Source organism: Scomber scombrus, chromosome 3 (genome assembly GCF_963691925.1).
Source record: "Scomber scombrus chromosome 3, fScoSco1.1, whole genome shotgun sequence".
Taxonomy (NCBI): Eukaryota; Metazoa; Chordata; class Actinopteri; order Scombriformes; family Scombridae; genus Scomber; species Scomber scombrus.
Window position 1 is genome coordinate 8,527,274 of NC_084972.1, and position 18,887 is coordinate 8,546,160.

At 41.4% G+C, this 18,887-nt stretch overlaps 1 protein-coding gene across 1 annotated transcript in view; it reads left to right on the forward strand.

Annotated features, from left to right (window-relative positions):
- Window positions 1-18,887, forward strand: part of slc25a26 (solute carrier family 25 member 26) — a 59,436-nt gene that overhangs the window by 31,711 nt on the left and 8,838 nt on the right. The window contains exons 6-8 of the mRNA XM_062416264.1: window positions 7,434-7,478; window positions 11,545-11,614; window positions 15,877-15,941. Coding sequence (XP_062272248.1) covers window positions 7,434-7,478; window positions 11,545-11,614; window positions 15,877-15,941 — 180 coding nt within the window. The remainder of the gene's footprint in view (window positions 1-7,433; window positions 7,479-11,544; window positions 11,615-15,876; window positions 15,942-18,887) is intronic.

Sequence of the window (18,887 nt, forward strand, 5' to 3'; positions counted from 1 at the left end):
CAATTTTTAACGCAGGGTTAAAGTTGATCTCTTTAATGTGTTGGCTTACTAATATTAACTTATTAGAAATTAACACAAACTACTTTGGATAGTATCCATAAGGGCCCGACCAATAATGGACTTTTGGGGCCGATACCGATATTAAGGAGTAAAAACATTCTGATATCGATAGATATCAGCTGATAATCTTATATATACACAGCATATATACATAAATACACTTTTTTTGCAATGATCCTTCAAATGTGGTTATGAAACACTTGTGACAAACATATGTCATGGAGGCATGATATTTTACTGTTTAATGATAATCTTTATTTTATGAAATGACATCAATGCACTGACGCAGTGAACTTTAGTAATTATAGATAACTATTAATAAAAAACAACAAAAACATATGTACATACATGAATTAAGAAAAACTATCAAATATACATAAAATGCTGCCTATATAACTAAAAAATAAAGGAATATCGGTCGATATTGGACAACATATACACCAATACCGATATTTCGGGTTCTGGTGTTTGCTCTGAAACTTAAATGTTATAGTGCTGGTGGTGATTCTAAAGAAAACCCCCCCAAAAAGAAAATTTTAGGTTAGACCTAACCACATTTTTGTGTGTGTGTGTATTTGAATAAGCTTTTTATATCACGTGACAGCACATGTTTGCAGACCTCAACAATGTGTTAAACGCACTGGGTGTGTTGGTCTCTCTGGTTATCGTTATGATTTGGTTGCTGCTCACATGGCCATGGAAGCCGGCTGATTGGCTCAAGCTGGAGTTGAGTGAGCTAGTAAAGGTTTGGCAGGCAGAGGAAACCCTCAGTTGTTTTCAATGGACATAAACATTACTGCTGCTCAGCCTTCAGGGGTAGTGTTTTCTTCTGCTAACTGATCCTTTAAATAACAACTACAGTACATGTTTAGTTGGTATAGAATGACAAAAACAAGATAAAAACATACTCTCTTTTATTTTCCTTGCAAGTGAACATGTTGATGATCTAACAGTGGGATCCTGTTTATGTCCTGATGATGTGAATAGGAATTTATGCCTTTTTCATGGAATTTATGAAGTCCAGTCTCTTTCTTCTAGAGTTAACATAACGACCCTGGATTGAGTGACCACCACCCAATCACACACACACACTCACACATTGGGAATTTGGCTTGGCTTCATGGTGCTGAATAGGCCATGGTAGCTGGGGCATTATATGAGGTGGGGGGATGAGACAGAGTCAGCAGTTAGCACCAGGGAGCAGGGGGATTTTATGTGTCCTGGCTGCCTCCATGCTAGCCTAGCGTAGCATGGCCCTGGCTGTCTGGATGGCTGTGTGCTAGTCTACCATGACATAACTGAGGTCTAAATGTGCCCTCAACACTTGTGGCAGACCTCTCTGTAACTAGAATATCCAAACCATGCAGATCACCCACTGGCCATAGTTGGACAAAGTGCCCGCTCTTGAATTCTGGTTCAGTGGCTGCAACCGGTTAAAGCCAGTCAGCCCCTTAAAGTGTCCTTAAGCTATACACTGAGCTTTCCAAATGATCAGTCACAAGCTGCACAGGATAACCAAAGAACCAAGTTCATGCTATTAAACTGATCAACCTGTTGGGGGCAGTAATGAGCAAAAAAAGTAGCAATACACCAATACTTTATATATTATTTTCAAAATCGACTTTGCAAATGTTTTAAGACACACAGGCTGTGTGGGCTTCTTCGAGCACATCTGCTATTTTGGTTCATGTATGTGCAGCAGCGCAATGTGCAAAAGGTCTGAGTGGAATATAGATCAGAGGGTGTGGTGACCAATATATTCTCAGTTTGTTGAAGTTGCTCATGTGATCACATCAAACGGATACTGTTTCAGTTATAGTTGTACTGAATCTGATGGTGGAAATGGTCACATGTATCCTAAAATGTCATCCCGCAGCCTTTGCACTGAAATGCATTTCAAGAATAAAACATGAATTTCTTCACAAAACGTGAAAAGGACGTCATGATGCTCAGGATTTATGAGGCCTGGTAATCTGACACCTTCCGCACAAATAGGCTGAAAACAGACTTAAAACAGACCTGTCTGTGTGTAGAGGTATGAGAGGTTATGTTTTGTAGGGGCCTGGTGTAGTTTCCATGTGTTTTTACAAGGTACCCACAGTGAATGTCTATACATAATGGCACTGTGCTGTGACACAGCACTTCTTAAATGGGAGGCTGCAGAAGTATCAACATATGTCCTGCTGGTCATGTCATGTGGATGTGAAGGAGAAGGTTTTCATGCTGTATTTTTCAGCTGTTTTAATGTGGACATTTTATTTATTTATTAGGCATTATTCTGTTGTTGCACATTTTCTGCAAGTATGCAAGTAAGTTTACTGGTGTTGACACAATCACTAAATCAAAAGTTTTCACAATGTATTATTTTTGATATGATCTTATAATATTTAAAAATAACAATCAGTATTAATTCACAAAAATGTTTAATGTTTATACTTGTGTTATTGTAAAACATTGTTTGTGAAATCCATCATATGTTTTAATAAAAGAGAATGCTTTGGTCCATTTTACAACAAAAATAATGATGGTAAAAAAACTGCATGAGGAATAACAGGTTTATCCACTACTTCAAAAGGTTTCATGTTTATTGTGAATGAATATGTCAGAGTTGTTTCGGATGGATTGACTTACAGTTTCTGATGATCCTGTTGGTGTTACTACTGAGTGAGAGGCCCACACTTCATGTAAAGTCACATCATGTAAACCTGAAGTGGTCAGAAAATCACTTGTGGTGTTTTTTAATATTGAGTGATTTAATGATTATCTCAATATTAGTTGTTTGTTTTATTTTTAGCAGCAGCTCTGAGGGGTTGACTGCATGAAATCAGTGTAAAAAACACTCCAGTGTTCCATCTTAAAGCATAATGGATCCAATAGAAGAAAAAAATGTCACACACGGTTGAACTGTAGATCTCTGATGTCGTGACGTGATGTTTTTGCATTCTTTGTATGTTGGGTGTTGATATATGGAATTATTATATAGACAAATTGCTGAAAAGCTTTTCAGGGATATTTAGTCTTCATGTGGCACATCTGTGTGGTTCATTTGATCTTTCTTTACTGAAAACTACAACTACAGGAAGGATATAAGCATCGTTCTTTCTATCAGAAGCACATGGCTATCTCCAAGGTTACCTCACCTCAAAAACAAAAGCAAAAACTAAAAAGTTGCTCCCTCGGGCTGTTTTGAGAATCTTGCTTATGTTTTTAGTGCAAGTCAGAGCAGTGACACAAGGATTGCAGTTGTGGTGAAAATTCATTCCTCAGTGACAGGCAGCTGAGGAATGGGTAACACTTTGCGTGCATCACTCAGCTACACAGAATATGAATAGACTTCGGGTTTTTGATTTGAATGTTGAGGGTGTGATGGCTGTTAAAATTGATATGAGAGAGAGAGAGAGAGAGAGAGAGAGAGAGAGAGAGAGAGAGAGAGAGAGAGAGAGAGAGAGAGAGAGAGAGAGAGAGAGAGAGAGAGAGAGAGAGAGAGAGAGAGAGAGAGAGAGAGAGAGAGAGAGAGAGAGAGAGAGAGAGAGAGAGAGAGAGAGAGGAGAGAGAGAGAGAGAGAGAGAGAGAGAGAGAGAGAGAGATCACTCTCTGTCTCTACTTATCTTCACATCTCATCCAGCTGAGAGATTTATTACACCTCACATCTCCTTCCATCACTACACCACCATTAAAGTATTACCGCGGTACAGCATGTTGATGTGCAACAAGTAGAAAGCATTTTAGTTTTGATAAAACTACAGTGATTAACTCCCATACTGCATCCTCCACCTATTCTCTTTCATTTTATAAGTCAAACACACACACACTGGATTCTGTCGTATGCCAAATCTAGTCAGGTTCATACATGTTTCAAGTGTGTGTGTGCCCTCCTCAGGTCTAAATGGCTTATCAATTTTAATCAGACCACATGTGGTTTTCAGACGCTCAATCTCTGCCAGGCAACACACACACACACGGATCTACACACACACACACACACACACTGCACGCACAGTGTGCCAGGGGTGTCAAACCAAGTCATAAATCATTGGTAGATCACTCTTTCCAGATCCTCCACAGAACCCATCTGGCTTTCTCTCTTTTTTTACACTCCTCCTCATGGTTCAAAGTCCTCTACACCACTTTAGTACACATTAAATGAATGTATTTTTCTTTTTAACCTTTTCTTTGCTGTATATAGCTAGCTACATGTGAAAGGTGTGTACTACCACAGAGATTCAAATGTTTTATTCCAGCTAAAAAAATCTTCAGATTCAGTTCATATATAATGAAATTACATTTAAAATTGTGAGCAAGCAGTAAAACAGTTTCTAAAGTATAACTATGAAATAAATCAGACACATGTTTACTTACTTTGACTCAATACAGGTACAATATGTCCTGCTTACATTTAGTGATTGTGGATTTTACCCCTTACCCCTCCCCCTCCATCATCTCTGTCTCTGTCTCTCTCTCCCAGCCTGGAAAAAGGCAGAACTCATCAGGGTGGTAATAAAAGACAGGTGCACTTTTATTCCTTTTGAAAGCTCACTCTCATCTCTCCACAGTTGGAAAACAGGTGCACTCACTCTCCATTGTATAACACTCCACATTCAGGGGGCTGGATACCAGACCTACATCAAATAAAGTTTTTAGATCATCTCAAAGGACTGAGAAAATTTGCTTCTGTCTGCCCGGATAGACCAGATGGGCATGAAGAGTTTCCACTGGAACATTTCTGTTATCTCCATATATCAGGCCTGCTTATCAGGCTACAAGTGTTTGATTGCACTAAACTCAAATATACTCCAAAAAAACCTATTCTGCTGTATGTTTAGATAGATGGTAAAAGCCATTTAATGGATGAGATTACATGGTTGACTATAGAATGAATTATTCTTGTTTTGATGTTTATGATATCTATACCCTAGCAGGACTTATTTTGCAAATCCCATCTTTCTGGCAGTGGCCTTTATATCTGTTTCACATCTGAACCCCAGACACCGTCTAGAGAATTAGGTCTGAACAGGGATGCAATGCATGTGTCACAGGGCCTTGTGAGAGAGAAAAAGGAACTTTAGTGTGAGTAAGTTTATTTTTAAATAGTTAGTAGAATTTCTATATAAGTCTGTAAAATCTAGGAAGTACTCTTTTTCATTTTTTTCTCGCTAAGAATTGCTAACCCGATGCGCCAGCTAGTTTGTTACGCAGAACCATCTGAGAAGTTGTCCTTGGAAACTGTTTGGAAAAAGGCTGGCACTTTCAAAAAATACTTGGCAGGTGATTAGACGAACCATCTCTATCACAGTCTATTACCGTCTTACCTTGCGAGGCAGCTGGAATTGCGAGATCACGAGATCATGAAGGAATCTTCATAGGACACCGATAGGTCGGAAGCAGCGGTGGGTCAAAAGTGCGTAACTCGTAGCCAGACAAAAGTGGATTCTTGCGTGATCTTGTGATGTTGTGATCTCACGAAAATTTATATCTACATGTACTGTTCTTAAGTTAAAAGACCAGTCTGTATGATTTACATCAATTGGCAGAAATGGAATATAATATTCATAAGTAAAATGGAGATTCATACCCTTATGTTATTGTCTTAGGATTATGTTGTATTGCCTTATAGCCAAAAGCACATTGTAAGACTTTGTCTCTCTGCTTCCCGTGTGAAAATGTTACCAACAGGTACCATCAAAGGTGACCTGTGGGACTCGGTCACCGTAACTTTGACTTCTCATTAGAGAGAAGCAGAGAGGGAAAGTCTAGGGAGGAAAGGCAGATAAAGATTAAGCCTTGAACTCTTAATTCTCAGCAGAGACCGAAAGAATCTCCCTACAGATAGTCAATTTATTAAAAATACCTGTTAGGGTAACGATTATGAGTTGAAATACCAACACTGAATTGCATACGGTATATCTTTCAGCCTAGCAAACTGGAAGATGTTCATTTGCAAGTGACAATAAGTATGTTTCATTAGTGTATAATTACCTGAAAATAAGAATTGTGTTTTTACTTTAGAATCATCCCTTTATATCTACATAAAGAGTGGTTTCCCCTACACAGAGGCCGCCATGATGCACCGCCATGTTTCTATAGTAGCCCACAACGGACAAACAAAACACTGGCTTTAGAGAGGGCCTTTCATGTTTTACGTGAGTTTTGCTGCAACCATAAGTTCTCCTACACGCTTAGAAGGGGAGGGGGGGAGGGGTATTCAGTTGGTTGCAATCTGCAGGCTCACCGCTAGATGCCACTAAATTCTACACACTGGTCCTTTAACTTAGCATAAAGACTGATAACTGAGGGAAACAGCTAGCTTGTGTTCTACATATAAAAACAGGCCTACCAGTACCTCCAAAGCTCGCTAATTAACAGTTGTTAGTTATATTTCTTTTGCTTAATACATAAGCTGGGTCTTGGGGAGCAGATGCAGCAGATAACCTTTAAATTAATCTACTTTAGTGTTTACATTGCGTGTTTATATGAGGTCAGTTCATTTTAAGTAAGTGCTTAATAAGCTCATTGAGAGGCATAAACACAGCTCAAGTATTATCTTTGTGCTCTGGCTGACTCAGAGTTGGATCAGTCTTGTTTTTACCGATGTGCTAACGTAGTATGACGGAACTTGCTGGAAAAGGAGGAGGCACAGATGAATGAATGATTTTCTTGTTGCCGTGATCAAAGACTGATGACACAACTCAGTGTCTTTATTTATTTCCTCTCCACTTTTGTTTTTGTTCCCTCTCTTCCTTCCTGTCCTGCTTTGCCATTCCTGCAGTGCGAAGATGACAGGATACACTTGTGTGTGTGTGTGTGTGTGTCTGCAGTGTGTCTCTGTGAAATATACGTGTCTGTGCGAATTAGTGTTTTCGGGTGTCTTTCTGTACGTGTCTGTTTATATAAAGTATGCCCATTCCTGTTCATGCGTCTGCATGCCGCTGTGCGAGTGTGTGTGTGGTCTGACTGTGTGTCATTTGCCCCTCGCCTTGGCATTACCATTGATTTCCTCCCACTATAACTTCCTGTGTAAGCTGATTTAGCGTTTCCAGTGGCAACATTCACACTCCAACCATCACTCCAGCGCCTCCCTCTATCCCACTATCCCTCTTTCCAAGTTTGCTTCATCTACCCATCCATCCATCCATCTATCATCTATCCATTCAGGGCTGCCAGACCACAGCCCGTCTCATTCATTAATCATCAGCAGTGAGAAGGAACAAGGGAGCAGTCAGACGAGAGAAAGAGAGAGAGGAAACAGAGAAAGGTGGCAGGAATGACAAGTGTAGGAGATTGGAGGTTAAAGATGAAACTTGAGTCTCCAAAAAAATCAAAAATGAAAGCAGATATAATTCAGATAATTAAAACTCTATGTGCTTGTTTTTCAGATCCCGTTCTCACTGGTGCAGTTTCCACTTTGGGAATATTTAAAGGTACGTTTTTATATCTTTTCGTATATGTTTGTCTAGTTGACTTTATTCCCTCTCTGTATTTATTATTCATCTATTTTATCCCATCCTGTCCCTGCGCTTTCCCCAACTATTCTGCCATTTCTCAGTGCCATCATTTACTGTAATTACTCTGGGCGATAAATCCGTAGTAAAGTTATAATAGTGTGCTTACTCTCTGACACATTTACAGCAGGCTCACCCTCTGCATTCCCTTGTATCATTGTGGCAGGAGAAAATGGGAGTTTACACCCCGGTTTAATGGGTTGTCACGACTACCATCAAACCAGCATTCAATTTATCATGAGCTCTGAGCATATCCAGTCCTGTCTCTTTTTAGCTTTTTTTAAATTTATTTTTTAAAAATCTCCCTCTCTCCTAATGTGTTTCTCTCTCCCTTGTCTCTCCCCTCTGTCTTTTCATTGTGTGACCCCGGACACATAAAAAGCTGCTTCTCTTTGAAAAGACAGCGTTTTGTTGGAGTGACATCATGTCTCAAGGGCACGATAGGCGGACAGTCAAACATTCCATCAATGTTAGGAGCTAACGGCCCAGCTAAGACGAACAATACGCTGCACAGCTGTGTGTGTGTACGTCTATGTGTGTGTGTCTGTGCATTTGCGAGAGTTAGATTTTTTTTGTCGTCCACAAGTGTCTCTTTGTCCCCAGTCAAAGGCCCCTCTCTCTCCAGGCCATCTGGACACGTCCGTTGGCGGAGAGCTGAACTGCTGGAATCTGGACTCCTCTCGTCTCCTCTCCTTTTTACTCTCCTCTCCTCTCCAATCATCTCCTCTCCTCCTCCCAGATGTACAGTCCTCTTATTAACATGGTGCTCTGAATAGCTAATGAGCCATTTCCTCTGTTACAATGGCTGAGGCAAGCTGTCTAGCCAAGTAAGGAGAAGAAAAAGCAACTACTTGCGAGCAAACATCTTTTTACTGCCATTCCCTTCGAGTGACCACCGGGCTGTTCAGAGGCTTTCATAAACAAGAATCAACGTGAAATGCCAGAGCGAAGGAATTTGAGCGAGTGTATGTGTGTGGCATGATCTCCCATCTGCTCTGCGGGATGGTAATGTGCTGCGTTATGGCCTTTTTCTGTCTATTTCACACCGAGCCAGCACAGCTGTCAGTTAGAGAAACAGAAAGAGGGAAAAAGGAGAAAACCCATCGGACGGCTGCAGGCCTGTAGGAAGAGGTGCAGGCAGCTAAATCCTTTCATAAAAGTGCATTAAGTTCAACTCGTCCTTGGGTTTCTGGGATATCACGGAGAGTCATATTCCAGGCAGGAAAAAGACTGAATTTCAGAAATTCATCAAGCAAGTCACAGGGATATGTGCGAGAATTGATTTAAAGTGGTTTTCACACCAGACTTCAATATCCATGTGGATTATTCACACAGTTCTCGCACACATTAATTTCAAAATATTGTGGTTTTCACTCAGTTGTTTTTTTCCCCCAACGGCAGTCCCAACTGTTCTGACCTCAAAAACAACATAAGCAAAACAGGAGGGTGTAACACTTTTAGGTTAGGATTGAACTCCAAGAGAGAGCCACAAAAAATTCTGGGAATTCTGCGTCAAATGGATGATGGGAAGTCCAATTAAACCGATGAGATGCACTTACAAATGCAGGCCCCCTCCAAACACACACATAACAAACATATATATGTTGTACTGACACTCACATGCAGACAGACCTACCACCTCTTTCTTTGTGGGAAGTCGCCCAGGTGCAGAATCTGACCCTGACACCAAGGTTCAAAGGTCAAAAAGTTTGTTTTCCCAGGTTTAGCCCTTATTATTTATTCATGAAACAGAGAGGAAGAGAGGGAGAGACTCTGAAAGACAGAGAGAGAGACGGAGGAATCCCCCAGCGTGAGGCCTTTGATGTGGAAAACAAAATCTCCTTTTTAATCTGCCTTCTAATGGAATACACATGACACTTCCTGAGCTCGTACGCACTGTGTGTAGTCCATTCCCTCTTCTGTCTTTTTGTGTGTGTTTACTTGTTTGTGTCTGCATGTGTTGCGCACGCACACATGGTTTTTGTGATGTCCACATGTGTGTGAGATAGGAGGAGAGAAAGAGATAACATGCAACAGATTAAAACTCACAGGGGGGGAATGGACAAAGAAAATATTAGTAATCGCTCCATGCTGTTGCTCAATTGCTCTCCCTGAGAAGTAATCATACCTTGCAGCGCCTGAGGCAGCGCAGCTGTCCACATGCATTTTACACAAAGACTAACCTTGCATAGTCAGCCTCCTCATCGCTTTGTTGGAACTAGCGGGGGGAGAGAGAGAGACAGACCTCGCTTCTCATCCTGTTCACTCTGAAAACAAAAACATCAGGTGGTTTCACTCAGTAGCCAGTTGTATTTGAGCAAGCAATCCTGTGATGTGAGAGTTCTCAGACACAAAAAGTACTCTGAAAAATGTTCATGTCATTTTTACATATTCATGATGTGCAATTAGCTTTGTTTTCAGTTAAATCTCTGTGGTCTAATCTCTCGGTCAGTAAATGAGAAGTTAATTGTCTAAATGCTTTTTTAATGGTTGAGGAATTATTGTCAAATGTCCAAATAATTACAACATGAACACAGACAATGTCCACGCATACATAAAAGCACCATCAAGTATATTACTCCATACATTAACAGTCAATGAAATCTACTGTTACATTAATTGTATATTTATTTTTAAACTGTGCTGCATGAACGTCAATATTTGTCAGCGTCATCCATCAAAGTCAGATGGCTCAATTAGTATTCTAGTGAGGCTTTAACACACTGCAGTCTGGATGAGATGATTAAGACTGCACTAGAGCATGGACAAAATGTACCATCATGACATATGTAATTGTATATCAATATTAAGAGTACATAAACATAAACTATATTGGAAATGATAGATTGGTTGAGCCAAAAGCAGACTAAAATATGCCTTTGTGACCTTTAAGAAAAGCCTCATGATAATGTAAATAACTCATAACAGTATATAAACAATTGTCCGAAGATCCATAAAGGTTGTCTTTAATATAGCAGGACTAGACAGATGGATAGATTACGTTATTAATCCCTGTAGGGAAATGAAATTGTCATAGCAGCCACGTATGCTAAAACACAATAAAAAACATCAGAGATCCAGTGAAATACAATAAAACCAGCGACAGAGCAACATAAGGTGCATAGTAGAGGTTCAGTTGACAGTGAAGCACAATAAAAACAATGGCAAACTGAATATAATGAATTACCTAAATAACTGGAAGTTCTGTGTATGGCATACACGTAAATGATACTGCCTTTACTAATAATGATACTAATTCCTCATTTCATTTCTGTGCATCTGTATATGAATGCAGATGTTTTTCTTTTGGTATTTTGGCCTTTAATTTATACTTGATGGTATCAGAGTGAGACATGAAAGTTGAGCAGAGATAGAGAGGGGGATATGACATACAATAAAGGTCCTCAGTTAAAGTTGAACCACGCATGTGATGTTTATGTGTTATGTGTCTTAACCATTTAGCTACCAGGTATGTAGATGTACATGAATTAAAAAATGTGTAACCCTTCAAAGTGATTCCTTACTCATGATTAGTAGTACAACTTTGATCACTTCTGACCTACTTGAACATGATGGCATCCAGACAAGCTGTGTGGAGATTTAGTGTGATACAGGGGGAGCGCTGCAGCATATTCTTTTACCTCCCTCTTGTCCTATCCCAGTTCTTGGGAAACAAGTAGCATGACATCACTGGGGATAAAATGAAACACAAAAATAGCCGGACAGCCCGGTTCCCAGCCGTGGGCCTGGACCCCAGACCAGACCAAGGTTCACAATATGTTTTCAATGTGTCTGATATCTACTAACTAACGATCTTCTCTCTCTCCCCCCATTTTGTCTCCCTCCCTCTTTCTTCTTTTTTCTTGCTCTTTCATCATCTTCCTCTATCGACAACTCTCTCTCTCGCTCTCTCTCTCTCTCTTTCTCTTTCCCTCTTGACATTTCTCTCTCTCTCTCTCTCTCTCTCTCTTTCTGTTTCTCCCAGACTCTGTGGTCGCGGAGGCAAGGTCACACGCTCTACTCTTGGCAGGCTGCAGTGTGCGGAGCTTTTGCAGGTGCAGGGGATTATATGCTGCTTTGGGAGAGAGGGGGTGGTGAGGGGGAGGGGGTGGAAGGAGGAAGGGAGGGATGGATGGGCTAGATGGATGGATGGATGGATGGATGGATGGATAGGTGAATAGATGGCCAGGAGGGTAGGACAAGTTTACCCAAAGCCACATTCTTGCAGGATTCCACAAAGGTGAGCTCAGCTGCCAAATCACATCCTCACCTGCACAACAGATCTGTGGAAGAAAAGAAGGGAAACGGATGAAGGGAAATGAGAGCTTATCTTCAGCATTGTTACCAAACAGCGTTCTAATAGAAAAAGCCTCAATACAGTGCATTGTTTACACAACAGAAAAGTTTCATTATTACAGTTCTCAAAACTTTCAGCCAGTGAAAATCAAACCATAACAGACTTTTATGGTTCTTTCTTAGCCCGGATGAGTATCAAGGGAGAGACAGACAAGCAGGGGAGGAGAAAGGAGGGATGAGAGGGGGGCCGGTTACTGGGTATGGGCCCCTGCAGCTGTGCGACCTCCTGAGCACTGGGGCCTGAAGTGGTTTTTAGAAAGAGGGAGAGGGGAAAAAGGCACAGGAAAAGGAGTTAAAGATGGGAAGGGAGTGGGCTAAAAAACAAGGCGAATATGTGAAAAGAAAAGACAACAAGCAGCAGAGAGAGGCTTGATTCACAGTATGACACATGAGATATACACACTAGGTAGAGAGAAAAAGTGAAGAGAAGATGAAACTTTATTGATCCCAAGAAGGGAAATGTAGGTGTTAGAGCAGCAAGCCATACTACATATGAATGTCTATATAAAAATAATGTACACACATGACGAATAGCTGCCAAAAATTGACCTGAGATGTAACTGAATGAATTTTAGAATAGATTTTGATTTAATTTTCCATCTCAAAATAAAACCTTTTCAATTTCAAAGCAGTATTGTAGATTTTGTATCTGCAAGAATGTCAAGCAGCTACAAAAACTCTCTTTTACCATAAAGTCATGTTTTAATGACTTTCTTTTCTAAATCTGGTATGGTTGGCTTAGTCAGGTAAACAAACTAAGTTGGAAAAGTAGGTCGCCAAATCATCTTACTGGCATCAGCTTGGAAAATAATTTGGGAGGGACAAGCTAATGTTCAGGATACGTCATCACAATGCTAAATTTAATCCCCGCTGCTCTGATTATTCACTCCATAAAGACTTCGACATGCTTTCTCTTGTCAGTAACTTTAGATGCAGACAAATAAAACCTGGCACTCCTCAGTCCACTGTATATCAGTTATTATCCAAAGGCTCAACTCTGATTAGGCACATAATAATATATCTCTTTATTCTACATGGTTAACTATGTCTTCTTTTTAAAGCCTCTACACAGGTGTTCTCACTTAACCTGCTTGATTAGACCTCTTCTTCTCAGAACTGTGTAGGTGTGTGCAGACTGGGCTTGATTGGCATCTCCCCCCATTGTTGTTACACCTGCAGTGCGAGTTACAGCATCTCTTATTGATCGTTCTAATTGGTTTATTAAGTGCAGTGACATCACTTAATTCACATTATTATAGCACTTCCTCCCAAACTTCAAGCAGAGGTCTAATCAGCCGGATAAATGAAAACACTTGTGCGGTTCCTTTGATGTAATTTGACCTCTTTTTAGCTGGATTAATTGTATATTTGGATAGTGGATTGTGTTTTAAGAGCAATTTCGGTGTATAGATGCTGCTGTTTTGTGCTTTGTGATCTTGTTTCACGGCCTTTCGTTCGGCTGCCCTCAATTAAGTTTAAAGCTGATAGAGTGGCAGTGGCAGGGGAAAAATGGTCTGATACTGACAGAAATCATGGTGTGGTAGGGCTGGACAAAATCAAATATCACAATATGTTTGACTAAATACCTCTAACGATATTGTGGAAATGACTATTGGCAATTTTTTTGATAAATAATCATCAGTGATGTGGATATAATGACTAAGTGGGTAAAGGCAAATAAAAGAACAAGTTATGAACAATTATGTTGTGCTCTTTGTGTTATGTAGCAGCATTGCATGTCCCTTCAGTGCTGTAGCTCTGAATAAAATGTGTATCACATCATCTATCTTTCCACCCAATCGTGACGAAAAAACTGAACCACAATCAAAATACACATTACAGGAAAAAAAAAAAAAAAAAAAAAAGAACAGTTCTGTCCTTGGAGCAGTTGTTGGACGCTTACAGCTTTCAGTCCATAACTCTTACAACGCTACAATGCGCCAGACAGGACAGGAAGATTGAGGTTAGCTGCTCTCGGGGCAATAGAGAGATGGAGGTGGAGGTGGTGGGAGGGAGGGAAGGCGAGCGGTGAGGACACAGCACCCCAAGGAGCTGAGATGTGGCCCGGCGCCCACCCCCACCTGGACTCATTCCATGCTGGGGGAAAAAAGGAGAGAGGAAGGAATTAGAAGAGAGGAAGAGAAAGAGGAGACAGGAGATGTGGATGAGTGGCTGCCAGAGAGAGACATGCAGATTAAAAAGACATAAAAGACTTATGAGATAAGGAATGGTGGAGTGTGGGTCAGCTTCAGGAAGGAAAGAGTCATAAAAAACATGATTTGCATTGTTCAATAAAGGCTTTTTATTTTGAGATTAGCTAGGTTGAACGTCTTAATAATAATATAATAGTATAAAAATGCAGTATACAGAATTTTGGTATTTGGGAAAGACCATAGATACAGTCATCTTCATCAACATTATTACAGACTTTTAGTAGATAAGAAAAAAAGGCAGAAAACATGTAATTTAGATAATTAGGACAGTGAGTCAAAAGGAGGACAAGGGGGTAAAAAGGGGGCAAAGGGGGTAGCAGGGTGGGTCGGGGCAGGGTTGCGGGGTAGGAATCAAGTTCACGTCCCGCTGCGACCGAGCTGCTGTCCAAGAGGGATCCTCAAGTTTCAGTCACTTCCCCTTACATCCCGCTTCACACTCTTCCCTTTCGCTCATACATAATCTGCTTGACACTGGAAATGCTCACACAGGCGCGTTTAATCATCCCGAATATCTCACACCAGCACCCCGCATTGACTTATGACGGACTTGCCCCCATTTGAACCTCCACTAGCCGCGAGACACCATTACATCACCGACTGATTTGCGTCTAACCTATATCGCATCACATGGTTCGCCAAATTTAGATCCTCAAATTCAGGCGCTCCGTCTGTGAGATTTATTAGGATAATGCGTCCCTCTTTCTAAGCGCTCTCCAAGAATATTACAAAACAGCCTACAGAACGAGAACTGTGGTGGGTTTTTTTTGTGAGTTTGAGTTTTATCCACCCAAAAATGTATGGAAAAAAGTAATCATTTAAATCCATCTCCTATAATCAGCCAGAATGTACTTGTAAAAATGTTACAGTGTGTTACACCAAACCGATCCTAATCTGTTTTCCTCTATCCTCAGCTCACTTACAGTCACACTGCTCCTCGGTGGCCCATGTGGATGTGTTTACCAAGAACAGTTGCTATGTTTGCGGCAGAGAGACACATACACGCGCGCACACTTATGCACACACATTCTCACGTAGACACACACACACACACACACACACACACACACACACACACACACACCCACGCATTCATTGCGGCTCAGTGGGGACACCTCTGGATAGTGTGGCCCATCCAGCTTCCAACTTGGAGCGATGGAGGGAAGTTGGGGTGTAACTACTCAATAAAACTCACAGGAGGCTGTGTGTGTGTGTGTGTGTGTGTGTGTGTGTGTGTATGTGTGTGTGTGTGTGTGTGTGTGTGTGTGTGTGTGTGTGTGTGTGTGTGTGTGTGTGTGTGTGTGTGTGTGTGTGTGTGTGTGTGTGTGTGTGTGTGTGTGTGTGTGTGGTTCCTGAGTATGTATGTAAGAGTGAGAGACTGGTGTGTTTATGTGTGTTAGAATGTATCCAAATGTATCTTTCTTCATGATTGTGCATTCAAGCGAGTGTGTGTGTGGGTTGGATGAGGCAGTGGAAGGGGGGGCAGTGGGAATAGACGTGTGTCTGTCTGGTTTTCGTGGTCTAATAACGAGGAAGGTCCCGGATGGGGAATATTATCATTTTTATGAACTTAATGGAGTGGAGGGCCAAGAGTTTCACTGTTTATTGCTGAATTAATACGTTACTGTAACTGCGGTTAAGTAATTGGACATTTTTATGAGTTTATTTTTAATATTTAAGGACTTCTGAGAGCAGTGAGAGGGCCTTTTTATGTTCGGCACTTTGCTAAATGTGTGTTTGTGTCTCCGTAGGCGCCGTGGCGGCATTTGTTACCACTCCTCTCGACGTGGCGAAGACCAGGATCATGCTCGCACAGGTATACACACACACACACACACACACACACACACACACACACACACACACTCACACTCACACTCACACTCACACTCACACTCACACTCACACTCACACACACTCACAGAACACACCACCTTCTCTGGCAGCGACTTTTTAAACACTGCTGTCAGGTGATACCTTGCAGGCAGGGAGCTGAGCGGGCCCGCAGCCTGAGCAAATTTCAACACTGTCAGCAGCACACAGGACAGAGTGGGCCGAGGTAGCACCGGGACAGTCGCAAGACATACACACACATCCATCATCCGATCTGGACTGTGGACAGTGTCGGGGAGACGTGTTTGCATGCATGGTTAGTGTTAGAGCGAGGACTCGTCGCTGCTCTGTAGGAATTTCCATCTCAAGGCTGCTTGTCTCTGAGAGACGAACCAGAAGACCAGCGTCCCTCCTGCTAACTCTTCTCCTCTGTCCGTCCTCTCCAACAGCCCCCCCCCCCTTACTTGTCTCTGTGCAGTGGTGTCCCTCCTTTTCCTCCCTCTCTCCACCTCCTCTTTCACTTTTGGCTCAGTCTGACTGTATGTCTGGCTTCCCTCACTACGTCCTGTGTCTGTGTGTGTGTGTGTGTAAAGGGGAGTAAGTTCAGAGTTACCCCAGTCAGCCCCCCCACAAACACACACACACACACACACACACACACACACACACACACACACACACACACACACACACACACACACACACACACACACACACACACACTCTGACTGTCCTTGGAGAAGACACAGTGTTCCATTCCCCCGCACCCCCCAATTCTAACTAATGAGATACTGGAATTAACAAAACACTCAGACAGTCTTGATCTCTCTTGCGAGAAGCCGTTGGCCGTAGGTGGAACAGCACGGTACAAAGCTTCCTGTAAACATTATTTGAAATGCAGCTGCTGTAATTTACCACCAGCAAAGGACTTGGCTTGAGCCGAGCTCCGGTTATAACTTTATAAGGCCAGGTTTTTGATTCACGTCAGGCACCACAGGTGAGCTGGAAAGTTGGCTTCATTTCATTAAATGAGAGTGAAACGTTAAGGCCTTTTAGTTTGATGGCCAATAACACCCCAGTATTAATATAGTTACTTTAAAACAAGCTGTTTTCCCTCTGTTTAGTTCTAAATGAGTAGCTCTTGTATTTGTGTTTGTAACATTTTATTTTTAATTCAGTTATTTACAATTCAAGTGCTATTTTGTAAATAAAAAATATCATGAAATACAAAAAAATCTAATTAAATTTAACATGAACCATCTTTTATTATGCTTGTGTTTTACCTACTTTTGTTGTTGTTATTGTTAATAAGCAGCATGCCAAATTCAGCCTTATTTGTTGAGTTTACTGCTTACTGTGAACTTTTTTACTATGACAGATTTCCTCTCCTGCCTTATTTGACCCAGCTGGTATAAACATGTTGTAAATCATTTAGTGAGCACAGTTTAAATGCACTAAAAATGTATTAAAATACTCACTGTTTTGTTTGCAATTTGTTTTGAGTAATTTATGAGACCACAGAATATGTTAAAACATTACATCTCAAAATTTCCATGTCCACATGTAATGCCTCATCTCAAAGGGCAGTATGTGAAAAAGACTACAGTTAAATTCAGTTCTGCAAACCTCCCCCAGCAGCAAAAGATGACAAGTCTTTTATTTATTATTTATTGCTCAGTAATTTCTCTGACCAATTTGTCTATTTAATTTATCCCTTTTTAATTATTTATTTTATTATGACAAGTTATTTATTTACTTTTTCTGTATTCTATTAGTATTTTCATTAATATTTGTATTACTGCCATATGTTTTAAGTGTTCTATGTTGTTGTATGAATGTAAAAACCAATAAAGATATGTTTAAAAAAAAAAAAAAAAAAAAAGATGACAAGTCCAGGCAGGAGAGTGGAAGACAGACGGATAGACAGAGAGCAGGGCTGCTGTTGATGGGTACGCACGGTTTGGAGCGGACGAAGGAGAGGAAATGTGGGTGTTGGAACTTGTCACATTAGTTTCCTTCTAGCAGCAGCAGAGGAGAGGGTTCTTTCTTTGCTGCTGCGTGCAGAATGAAAGAGCGGTGTTGTCCAGTGGGCAGTCCGGCATGGGCGGATGTCCAGGGCACAGCTGGATGTGTAAAAGCCCTCCAGGGCAGGACTCCTGACACACCAGCCCTGGCTGCAGCACTGGCAACATGCCTGACACACCACATAGGGTGGCACACACTACTGCTGCTGCTGCTGCTGCTGCTGCTGCTGCTGCTACTGTACAACACGGCTCTTCTCCTGAGCCTGGCATGACCCCTGCTAGAGCACCACACTGAACCACACTGCTGCCATCAATGTCATGTTCACCACCTTCCACTGGAGCCCACTGTGGCAAACATAGGGAGTCACCATTAAACTGCTACCTCAGACCGGTGCTATGCATCACTGTCATTGAGTTCACAGTATAAAACAGCGTAGATGTGTAGAAGAGAATAAGCAGAGGGTCATTACGGTGCAATTTTTTTTTTAACTCGCTGGCATAATTGCAAGAAAATCAGATAACAAAGCAGCGAGCCAAGAGGGGCACATAAGCCAGAGAGAAACTGATAGATAGTTGTACGTAGACATATTTTTGTATGTCAGCATAGGTTACACAGGTACCATGTGCGTGTGTGTGCATGTGTGTGTTTTGGACACCTCGTTCCTCCGTTCCCTCCCTCCTCCCATTCCACAGTGGTTAAGGAAAAGAAAACTTGTCAGACGAGGAGAAGGGGAGAGTCATTTCTCAGCCACCTGTCTCCAACAGAAACAGAAGGAATAGGGGTGTTTTTTTTTTTCTTTTTTCCTGTTTTTAAGTGTTTTTTATGTCTCTCACACGAATAAAAAAAAAACAACCCTGAAGGAGTCTCCTTCTCGTTCCAGCAAACCTGGGAGTCAGAATTTACA